A 12,291-nucleotide genomic window follows, 5' to 3' on the forward strand; every position below is an offset into this window, starting at 1 on the left:
TCTTTTCAGTTGATGTTGAGGAATGAGCCCAACTATCACTGATCAAACAGATTAGGCAAAGTTGGAATTTGATGGCAATTGCTTTAAAAAAGTTAATCAAATCATATGATCAATGGAATGCTTAGTAACACTGTAACAGTGATATATTACAGTTCATTAGTAATTCTCACAACCACAAGAACATGATCCGTTAACAGTATTGCAATTCACCAGTAATCCCCACAAGAACATGAACCGTTCACAAAGTGGTGAAATCGATTATGGTCCCTCATTACGATCTTACGTCCAGTTATCATTGAAATCAGCTTGGTCACAGCATGGCAGTCCAGGCATACACGGAGGTTCCTCACAATCTTTAAAGTAGTTCCGGGTTGAGTACTGATGATCCCAAAAGCCATAGCTAGCTTCTCACTGTGAACTTCAAGGGATTGTTCCTTTTGTCTCTCTCTTAAGTCGTAACACAATTTCTGTCTGTGGAGGGTAGCTGTGTGCCTTAAGCCAACAATTTGTCTCCTCTAGCATAATGTAAATTTCTTTGCTGTTTGGGTGTTTCTTATCTCTAGCAAGAAACTCGTGTACCTTATTATTCACTTCAATTGAGCTACAGCCTGGTTCCTTCTGCACTCCACTGTCTTTCATCAAGGTCCTCACCCTTGCCACCCCATCCCAGTTGACAGCAGCTGCATATATGTTTGATAAAAGAATATACGTTCCTGAATTTGCAAGGTTCTTGCCAATCAGAAACTCTGCAATTTCCTCTCCCAAAGCAATGTTATCATGGATCCTACAGGCCGCAAGCAAAATTCCCCATAAGACAGGATCTAGCTCTGTGTTCATGTTTTTGACAAGCACATATGCTTCTTCTAAATGCCTAGCACGGCCAAGAAGATTTACCATACACCCATAATGCTCAATCCTTGGTTCAATCCCATATTTATCTTTCATTGAAAGGAAAAAACTCCATCCCTTACTGACTAAACTAGCATGAACACAAGCACTCAAAATGGCAACGAAGGTTATATGAGTAGGATGATCAGTGGCGGTTCCAGAAATTTTTTTCAGGATGTTCCTTAAGAAGGATAAATTACACAATCTAATAAAAAAGGAAATTATTAATTATTGTTATTTAGTTGTTTCATTAATTTGTTTGTCTTTTATAAACTATAATCTGTTATATTGTTGTTTCATTAATTATAAAATTATTAATTGTTGTTTAGCCTAACATAATTTAATTTGTTTGTCTTTTATAATGTATTGGTTAATTAAATTATTATTTATTAGTTGCACTAGGACACCTTATGTGCATTTACTTCCCCCAAATCAAATATCCCACCCTAGCCCCATGCCCCCATCTACCCCCCACTAAATAGACAAGCCCCATGGCCCCCAATCACAAGAGCCAATCAGATAAATTCACAATCACAATACACTAAAAGACAATTAATTGTATCTCACCAACACCAACGGATAAAGCCAAAAACGGGGGCAAATATTAATAAAGTGATAAGGTAAGGCTAAGCAATCAGATAAAATCTCAAATAAAGTCTCAAAGAGAGAGAGAGACTCTCATTTGCTTTCAGTGTTCAGATAAAGAGAGAGAGACAGAGAGTCTAAAAGAGAAACCCATACCCATTAACCCGTATATGTAAGAGACTAAAGAGAGAAAAAGATGAAATACCTTGAGGTTGAGGGAGCAGGGAGGCCTGAGGCTAAGCTGAGGGGCAACGCTGTCGGGCAGCATGTCAAGGCGTGGCCGATCTCCGATCCAATCGGGCCAATCTCTGATGCCCAATGTGCTTTAGAGCTCGAGTTTGAGGCCCGATCACTAATAACCGATGTGCTCTAGAGCTCACGCTGTCTGTTGGTTGTTGTCGTTGATGGTTGATGAGGTTTTTTTTTTTTTTTTCTCTTTATGTTAGGTTTCTGATTTCAGTTTTTGCTTTACTTGATGAATTAGACGTGTATATTGGGTTTTGGTTTGTTTTGTTTTGTTTTGTTTTTTTTTTTTTTTTTGAGAATTCGTGGGTTTGCTACTATATGTAATCTATTGGGTTTGCATCTGTAACTCGTGGGTATGCTACCATCTGTAATTTGTTCATGTTGATGTTGGGCTTTTTTTCTCTAGTGGGCTTGCTCTATTACAATTTTTTTTTTCCAGATTTTAGTTCAAAATTTTTTTGGGCTTTTTTTTTTTTTTTTTGCTTGAAAGTAGAACAAATAATTTTTTTATTTGAGGGTGTTCCTAATTTTTTTTAAGGGTAAACAAATAAGAAATTTTAAATTATTATATATAATTTTTATTTATTTTTTCAGGTTATTGAGTTCTTGGGAACACCCTGGATTGAACGTGGTGCCGTCACTGAGAACGGTGACCAATTATGTACATTTCATTAAACAATTGCAAGGCATTTTGGCTAAATCCGTAACTTGCATACCCTGTAATCATTGAATTCCAAGCAACGACATCCTTGTCTTTGATCCTATCAAAGACCAATTGCGCCTCCCCCAAACTACCACATTTGCTATGCATATCAACCAACGCCGTACCAACATGAACATTGATCTCAATCCTATTATTCTCAATATAAGAATGAAGCCATCTACCAGACTCCAATGCGCCAAGCTGCCCACAAGCAGAAAGTACAGACAACACCGTCACTTCGTTAGGCTTAACTCTTGCCCTCAACATTTTTCTAAACCATATAAAAGCCTCATTTGGCATCCCATTCTGAGCACACCCATCAATCATCACATTCCAGCAAATTACATCCCTCTCCTCCATTTCTTCGAACAATACACGAGCCTTGCCAAGTTCCCCATATTTAGCATAACAAGTAATCATTGCCGTCAAAGAAACCAAACTCTTGTCAGGCATAGTATCAAACAGTTGTTGTGCAGACATCACATCACCCCCTCTTGCATAAACATCAACTATACCAGTCCTAACGAACAAAATAGTTGCTGCGCAGACATCACAAATCCGACTCGAGCATCTCAAAGTTATCTAGAATGATGCACAAAAATGACCGAGGAGGATTCTAGTTGCTTTCTTTTTTTGGAAAATGCTAACGAGTGCCCTTAGGACACTGGTTAATAATTCATTTTAGGAAAATTTTGATATCACTTTTATGGGAAATAAAAAAAACTGTTAAGTTTTTATGAGAAATAAAAAAAAAGTAATTAATATTTTGACAGTTTTTTTATTTTTTTTTTATTTTCTATAAAAGTGATATCAAAATTTTCCTAAAATGAATTATTAATCAATGAATTAAAGGCACTTGTTAGCATTTCCCTTCTTTTTATATAATCCCCTTCTTTTTCTCTTTTCCTTAATTATATCCTTTTAACTAACTATTAGTGTTTATTACGCTAATGCACGCACATTTACGCACGAAAAACAACTTGAAGTCTAAAATTGTTCTATTACAATTTCCACCAAAATAAAAGGGTCGTAAACAACATAAAATTGGGTAAATTGTACTCTCTTCTTATTTTTTTATTTTTTTTATTATTACTTTAACTATGGTATAATTACAATGTTGCTATTAACTATTTTTATTAAGCATTTTATCCTCCAAGGATTTCTATCAAAATTAATATAAAATTAAATTTTTATTAGACATGTTTTTGAAAAATTATGACAAGGGATAAAGTGTTTCTTTTATTATTATTATTATTATTATTTGAGAAGAAGTGTTTCTTACTTTAAGGCAACGTTGCAATTACATCCTAGTATAGAGTAATTAATGTTTTATTACATTGATCAAGATAAAGTGAGAATATTTATGCATGCAAAAAAGTCAATTAACTCGTTAAAAAAGTTACATAACTAAAGTCACATAGATAATATTTAAAATAGGGTTTTACTAATGTATGTCCTAAGTGCATATGTTAGTAAACCATTTTAGCAAAAATTTTATTAAAAAAACTAAGTTTCTGAAACTCTATAAACTCCTCATATATCTCTATATTAAGTGTGAATTTTGAAAATCTAACTGTGGGTACCTAAGATGTATCCTTGGCATGTTCTTCAACGTCCTAGGACGTCCTCGGACGGCTTCGCAACGTCCTAGGCATGCATGACAACGTCCTAGGCATGCTTGGCAACGTCCTCGGACGGTGTCCTAGGAGTCCCACATCGAAGGAAAACCCCCCACTTGCTGCCTTATAAACTGTGAAGCGAAGGGAGTAGTGTACCATCGGTTTAGTTATTTGAATAACTATAAACCGATGGTACACTAATCCCTTTGCTTCACAGCTTATAAGGCAGCAAGTAGGGGGTTTTTCCTTCGATGTGGGACTCCTAGGACACCGTCCGAGGACGTTGCCAAGCATGCCTAGGACGTTGTCATGCATGCCTAGGACGTTGCGAAGCCGTCCGAGGACGTCCTAGGACGTTGAAGGACATGCCAAGGATACATCCTAGGTACCCACACTAACCATTAGATTGCATATTTTTATTATATTCTTCATCCATGTAAAATTTTAAGAAAATCAAAGATCAATTGCTATCTCATCAAATAAATATTAAAATTTCATATTTTTGTGATCTAAAATTGTGTATAAAAAATAAGTTTATTGATCAAATAGTAAATAATATATAATTTGAAAGAAATTTGATATGCATGTTAAGAACATAAGGAGCATGAAATTCAATGGTTAAATTTTCAAAATTCAAAAAAAAAAAAAGAAATATATGAGAAGTTTGAAGAGTTTCTTTTCAAATTAGTTTGGAGAGAAATTTTGTTCTTCTAAAAAATATCAAACTGATTTGACAATTTTTTTAATTTTTCATAAATTTTTTTAAAAATAGATAGTTAATATATTAATGAGGCCCTTTAAAATAAAATAACTTCAAATATATTTGAAACCCAACTTTATTAATTGTATAATGATTAATGGATGAAATGTTCGAGGCTCGAAAGGAGTGAAGGATCGAATTCTTTCCCCGGCCCACACTTTAAGCAAAATGTGCCTCCTAAATCCAACAAAGAATTGGGCTGGGCTTTTTAACTCTAGGGTTTTAAACTAAAAAGTCTTAAACCCCAACTCAGCTCAGCTGGCTTCAAAATTGGGAATTCCAAGTGAGCAAAGAAGAACTCTTCACTTCAGCAAAAGAGAAGAAGAATGGCTGGGCGCTGTGGATCGCTGTCGAGGTCTCTGCTCTCCACCGCCAGATCATCAATCCGATCATCTTCTTCCTCCTCAACCTCCCTCCCCCGCCTCCGCCCTTCGCTTCCACAACGCCGCCACTCTCGCCCACCCCTCTTATCCTCCACCAGGTATTCTAATTTCCATCCTCTTTGTTTCTTTAATTTTAAAAACACAATTGAATTCTTAATTTATATATATATATACAAATATTTGGCAAAGGACTATGGGAGAGCTAGGGTGCGTCCAATCGCTGATGCCACTGCACAGCGCAGTCGCCGCGGCTCGACTCACTTCCCATATTTCCATCGAAGCCCGTGCTTTCTGCGAGTTGTCTCAGGGTTCGTAAATTTCCCAGGATCGCTCATTTTCTCTTTGTGAGTCTATATTTTGTCCAGTATTTACATATTTATACTATGATGAGCTCTTTATTCATATCTCCTTTCCATTCTACAAGGAATTAGCCAACGGTTAAATGAATTAGTATTTGAAAGTAGAAGTGTGTACGTGTATATATATATTGGGCTTATCTGCTTATAAGCTCGCTTTTATGTAAAGCTTTTTAAAACCTTTTTTTTTTTATGTGAGTCTATATTTATTTACCACATATCTTTGAGTGTGATGACTCTGGTGAGTGAGTGGGTGAGTCTCGAGTTGGTATCATTGGGTAGCATGGAGAACCATTTAATTGTGTTTGCCGAATATTTAGTTTAGACTTGAGACTAAAACACAAATTACACTATGATTAGGTCAATTTTTGTTTTGGTCCTAAATTCCTAATGTTTATTTATCACTTTTGATTTTAGTTCCTAAGTTGGATGTTGTTTTTAATGTTGTTCTTCTGTCAATTAAAATTATTGACATGTTAAATGCCAATTTAGTTCAAAACAACATAGTTTTTAATGTATTAAAACCATTTTTTCATGTTAGAATTTTTTTTTCCCAAACAATATATTTTTCTCAAAAAAAATTTATTTCTTCTTTCCCTATACTGATCCCCTTTCCAACCACCTTTGCCAATCTCGTCTCCAAACTAGAGTTGTGGAGATTGATTTTGATTTTGATTTTGATTTTATTTTTTGGGGGGGGGGGGGTGGGGAATTAGTAAAATTTTATATTCACATATTTTTATTTTTAATGAAAATTATACAAGGGAGGAGGGAAATTTTTAAAAGGCCTCTCTTTGCCAGTGCCTGCACCCACCTTGAACCACAACATACTCCTCACCTGGGGCTGGGATCCATGTTAAAACTGTGCTTGATTTTAGTGTTTTAGTTTACCATATCATATTTTTCCATCCATTAGTTGACGACAAGGACCTTTTTGACATACATTTAAACAGTTAAGGATTAAACTAAAACATTTGAAAGGTTAAGGACCATTTTGAAACTTAGGGAAAAGGTTGAGGACCAAATGTTTAATTTGACCTTATTTTAATTAGTTTTATTTAGTTTTGTAGTCAATTTAATTTTTTTGTTTTTAGGTCTTACTAGTTAATTAGGTTAGTAGTATTTTAGTTCTTAGAGTCAACATTTTTATTTAGTTCAATAATTGGGATTTCCCTAGTCATTTAGAATTGGGTTTCCTTAGTCAATTATAATAAAAATTAGGGGTTGCTTATGTAAGTTAGAATTAGGGTTTAGTAGTCTATAAAAGCATAGTATTGTCCTCTTATGGGGACAGATTATTTTGATGATGAATAAAATTTCTCTTGAAATTCTCCCAATTTTTTGGTGTTGACTCCACCTAACCATAGGTACCAACTCCTAGAGGTTCTCTCTTCTTTTGTGCTGACTCCTAGTTACTTTTGTTTTCTCTTCTTTGATTTTTGTGTTGCATCATTTGGTTTTATCATGCCTCGGTGTTTGCCTGTTTGGGTTGGGTAGGGAGTAAAAAGGTTGGGAATGAGTGTTAAGGAAAAAGATTGTAATGGAGTTGACAGTGGATCATAATTGTGCTTCGCCATTTGCCATGATTGATCATATTAATTTTCCCAAGTATCTTAGAAGTCATCCTTCTCAAATTTCTTGTTCACGTTTGAATATTAGGCTTAAATAAGAACCATAAATGCGTAAAACTATTTTCTTTGAGAAGTTCATAATTTACTTATAATGGAGCAATGTTTTTTGTGTCATGGGAATTATATGGAACTCCTCTGCTGATAAATTTTCTGGTCTTTTGCTGTCCTGTAGGTACTTAAATACACTGTAGCTCTGCACACCAGGTGCTATGTCATATGGGATTAGAAGTACATCCTGTTGGAACTCCATGATTCTTATCTTGATGGAGGGTGTAGGGAGTACTTTTTGAACATTGCTCGATTCAATAGGTATTATTTCAAGAATTTGTCCTGTTTTTTGTTGTTGCATAAACTCACAAAGAGTTCCTGCTTTTCGTTAATGAACTCATATGAGTTCTTGTTTGATTTTTCAAGATTTTGTATTGCAATTTTTATCATTAGAGACTACTTGTTTGACTTTATGGAGCCCATAATTTTGGTGTTGGATATTTATCAACAACAAGCAAGTCTTAGTTCCAAAATTTAACATCAAGGGAAGTTTCTAGAATTAATTTTTGGGCATTACTGAGACCCAAGAATTTAATGGAATGCGGCTGAATTGGTACAAACGAACACATGCTTCAGTCAAGTGCAGGCAATCTAATACTTTGTTATGTCTTTAGGGGAATAAGAAATGCTAGGTAGCTGGCTTTTTTGGTTGCTTGTTGGTCATCTATGTTGATTACCCTCACTTGAACAGCACTGCCATGTCATTGGTTTTATTGATGAATGATGAGTTACAATCTTTTCTTTTCTTGTTTCTTGTTAAATATTTATGTTGATGCATAACCATTGCCAAACCCTAAACTATGCATGAAGGAGAATGATTCATGAATCATGAAATACATTGGTTGGCAATGAAGGAAAAAACAAAAAAAGACACATGCAGGTTATTCATAATGCCATTCCAAAGAGATTTTCTCTCCTACTATCTCGTACATGCCATTTATCACGGGCAGAATTGCCTTAACCTCGCATGCCTGTACTCTCTCAATTGCATTATGTGGTTAACTATTTCTTCTGGATGAAGAGGAATAAGATTGACTTGTTGGACTAGGAATTCTGTTGGGAAGTACCTGTCATAGCAGAACAGGGCCTGATACAGGTTGAAAGTTGATGCTCTGCTAATGTATTAAGGTGCAATTTTGTTGGGCACATGCAGGTGTTAGAACCGTGCCAGGCACTCTGTCCCGCACCACTGTACCTCTATAGTGTCCTGTCTGCTTTTATCTTGGATGATGCAATAGAATATGTTTATCTTTCAATCTGAATCTTTAAGTCGGGAGTCAGGAGGCAGAGTAGTTCCTAGTTGGGACAAACTTTATTATTGGTGAGTATTGTATTATTGTTTAAACAAGTCACACGATTCATTAAAAAGGTCATGTGACAAAAATTACATGTGGATGGTCTTTTCAAACATTACATAATGAGTTGGAATGATTCTGCCGAACTTCCAAATACCCTATCTGTTTGCCATTAGTTTGTTTTTTCCCTTGCCTTTTATTTTTGCACATTTTTAAAGTTTTATTTTGTTTGTATTTTTTTTTTAAAGGTACAACCAATATTTAACCAACTTTCAACAATCAGCAAATTGAAATAGTTACCTCCGAAGGCATTCCTAAGTGTTTCGGATAAATGCATATGCAGTTATCCACATTAAGCCTATAGGAAGTTAATGTGGACATCTACGAACATTCGTGACTTCATGTGTCATTGTACATCATCCACCAACTTTCTGTTTACTTAATTTGAGAAATTATTCAAGTTCAGAACCCAGGAAGTCATGAATTGTATCATTCAACCCCTGGTTGGTTTTCTTGTTTTCGATTAAAAAATGGTTCTAAATGTGAAAAATCTCAGCTGGCCGAAAACTGAAATCTGCTCAAGGGCGGTGAAATTGGATGAGAATGTACAATATTCTCCCAAGTTGCAAGTTCTTGCTCATAATTCTTCATTATTGAAAGCTGAAAAACCATTCTGCTAGTTTTGAAAGCCTTTCGGAATACCAAAAAGAGGAAAAAATTTTAGAGGACTTGATAGTGTCGGTTTCTGCGGGAACCAGATCCAAATGATCAACAAAGATGCCAAGGGCTGTGTTGGGTCGCTTTCTTGAAATGAGTCATGAACAAAGTTTCTCATATTCTCACGTCATCACATTCCACCAAAAGATTTACCTCAAGAATAGATCAGAATATGCCAACAAAAAGTTTTAGTTATGGATTCTTGGGTTATAACTTATAAGAACTATCTCACCATATGGAACTACTTTGAGACCAATCTTCGTGAAATTTTAAAAAAAAATAAAATAAAAAAGTATTAGCTTTAGTAATGATCGGTTTGCATCACTACGTTATTGACTTATCATATTATAAAATGCCAATCTGAGAGGCATATTTCCTTCCTCCTCGAATCAGCACTTCCATGGCATATGATATTTAATTGTTGCTTGCTAGGATATTTGTCAACAGATGCTTTAACTTGATTCTGATAAGACTGTGACTTGATAGTTGATATGCATACATTAGACGGAGGAAGTGCAAACATGCATTGCCTTTGTCTAACATGCTAGATAGCCATATTCCTTATCTTTCTGTCCACACACACACACACACACACACACACACAAATAAATTTAAAGCAAAAAAGAAAAACGTATTAATTATATACACACACAAAGTGTGTGAATAACATTGCTTAATATATATTATTTTCATATATATATATATATATATATAACTATTTACATCAAGTTAGTCTTTGGACATAGTTTGACTACAAATTTGATTGTTGTCCTAGACTCTAACTTCCTTTAATAAACTAATATGTGTGTAATGCATGTGACAAGTGTTGGTTGGGTTAAGTGTGATTAAGCAAGTCATGTGTAAATAAAGATACATATCAACTTCTTAGAAAAAGTTGAAGCCAAATGCTACAATTAAGTTTATAGCCAAACTTTGTTCTTAATTTTTACTTTGGTCAAAACACATTTTTCCTCATCTAGTCAGTTTATAAGCTGTGAACTATTTTTACTTCTCATTGTTCAAAATTAATATTCTTTTACATTTTAAATCAATTTTCTTTTTTGCCAAATAACTTAGAGATTACACATTTAGAGTATAATCATAGTTTTAAAAATTGTGGAACAAATAAAAGTTTAATCATTTTATAATAATTTAAATAATAAACATCACTTTAGATGCCTAAAAATATGCAATTCAATAAAAGAAAAATATAATAATAATATAAGCTAAAGGGAAGCCTTATTTCTTGACAATGAGCTTTTCAACTGATTAAGATGCACCGTGCAATTCACCCTTACCCAATCACAATATGTTTTTACTTTTTATTTTTATTTTTACTTTTACTCATTGTTTATATTTAATGGTTGAGATTTAAAGTTTGCAACTTTAAATTTCAGCCATTTATACCAATTGCACCTGATCTCAATCCCTTTTCAACATACACCATCCGATGAGCATCCAATAAGCAAAGGCTTACTTGTCCGACATGAGACGCTTGACGTGTCCTCCTTGTTAGTTATGAATACCAATAGAGTGATCATACTGAAATTACCTTCAACCACATGAGTCGTCCAATAATTGATACTCGTCCAACATACATGCCAAGTAAGCTAACTAAAACTCAAGCCGTAGTTTTGTCGATTGGTTAATATTGTTTATCCATCACCTATCATGTCGGACGAGTGAAAACACTTAGCTCTTTGTCGGTATTTCACTCTTCAGGTTTTCAAATGTTGCGAGTTCGGATGATTGATTTATTGACGATTTTGTGCATTATCATTTTTCATAGATGACTCATATAATAAGAATATCTAACTTCTAACTACGAATTTGCAATTTTCTTTTCCTTTCTAACCGTGAAGCTTTTATATTTTTAGGAAACACATATCTTTAATTTGTTTTGGCTTTAGGAGATACATACGTATAAGAACACAAATTGAGTCCTAAGCCCAAAAGGTAAAAGGATTTAGGCCCAAAGATCCCAATACAATGAATTTGTAGAGAGTGAATTGGAAAACTAGGCTCTAATGAGTTGGGTCACAATTATAATGAATTTAGATGACAATAAAGTAAAGATAGACTGGTTTTATCTAAGAAAAATCGTCCTCGGCACAATCCGAGAAGATTAGTTCTTGTATATATTCTTTGAATTTGATTACAAGCACAAGTCTTGTTGATACAATATTTTTCTCTTAATTCCCCGATCCCCTCCTCTTAGGATCTTCTCTTTGTTTTATACCATCTTCCTTCCTTCATCTCTACCTTTCACGTGTAGATTAGATTGTTGGTGTTGATCCTTATCTCATCAGTACCTTCCTGAAATCTTAGGGAAGCATATGTAAGACTGAAAATTACTGTTTAAATATCACTTTCTCATTAATACGACCAGAGAGAGCTACAGAGCATTCATTGCGGTGGTAGTAGCTTTCCCTTAGATATTATATGGCTTCCCTCTGTCTTGTGCTTTTAAGATGCTTGTCCTTATCAATAAAACCTCCTAGAACGTTGCCTGGATGGCAGACCACACCTTTAAATCTTGCTCAGTCGAGGATGCATTCATCCTCGGACCACCTTCTTGGACTCCTATGACCAAACTTCACCTCTTCACTTACTAACATGGATTCCCATGACAATGTTTTACCCGTCCTCGAACTACTTAATGTCCTCGGATTGAGCCCCCGGCTCAATATATTCCTAGATACCTACTAGTGGGCCTATCACCTCTACAATACGTATAAGAGTAATTAGTGGAAAAATAAATAATATAGTACTTATTTACATTAGTTATAAATTTATAATTTTTTTAATGTAAATTAGGGGATCCTTAGTTACAATTTGTATACAATTTCATTTTTTTAAAGGAGAAATCACACTTTATCACCTTAAACTATATCTTATATTACACTTTACGCCATAAACTTTTGGAATGCACATTTTGCACCCTAAACTATGATTCTTGTTACACTTTACATTCCAACGTTAATTAAGTTTCCTGTTAACTTGGACAAAAATTCAAAGTTTAGGGTAAAAAGTGTAATAAAGAGTGTAGTGTAGGATGAT

At 34.6% G+C, this 12,291-nt stretch overlaps 2 protein-coding genes across 2 annotated transcripts; one reads left to right on the plus strand and one right to left on the minus strand.

Moving 5' to 3' along the window:
- Positions 1–206: 206 nt before the first annotated feature.
- On the minus strand, positions 207–4,200 carry LOC112032246 (pentatricopeptide repeat-containing protein ELI1, chloroplastic). The gene is given in 4 exon segments (XM_065773302.1): positions 207–456; positions 458–1,069; positions 2,385–2,961; positions 4,158–4,200. Coding segments are annotated over 4 exon segments (1,482 nt in total).
- Positions 4,201–5,039: 839 nt separating this feature from the next.
- Positions 5,040–7,630, plus strand: LOC112032259 (protein NONRESPONDING TO OXYLIPINS 2, mitochondrial). The gene is made up of 3 exons (XM_024065025.2): positions 5,040–5,282; positions 5,374–5,492; positions 7,344–7,630. The coding sequence occupies exons 1-3, from the start codon at positions 5,128–5,130 to the stop codon at positions 7,349–7,351; spliced, it is 282 nt and encodes a 93-aa protein (XP_023920793.1). The 5' UTR covers positions 5,040–5,127; the 3' UTR covers positions 7,352–7,630.
- The last annotated feature ends 4,661 nt before the right edge of the window (positions 7,631–12,291 follow it).

Source organism: Quercus suber, unplaced genomic scaffold, assembly GCF_002906115.3.
Source record: "Quercus suber isolate HL8 unplaced genomic scaffold, Cork oak 2.0 scaffold_72, whole genome shotgun sequence".
Classification (NCBI taxonomy): Eukaryota; Viridiplantae; Streptophyta; class Magnoliopsida; order Fagales; family Fagaceae; genus Quercus; species Quercus suber.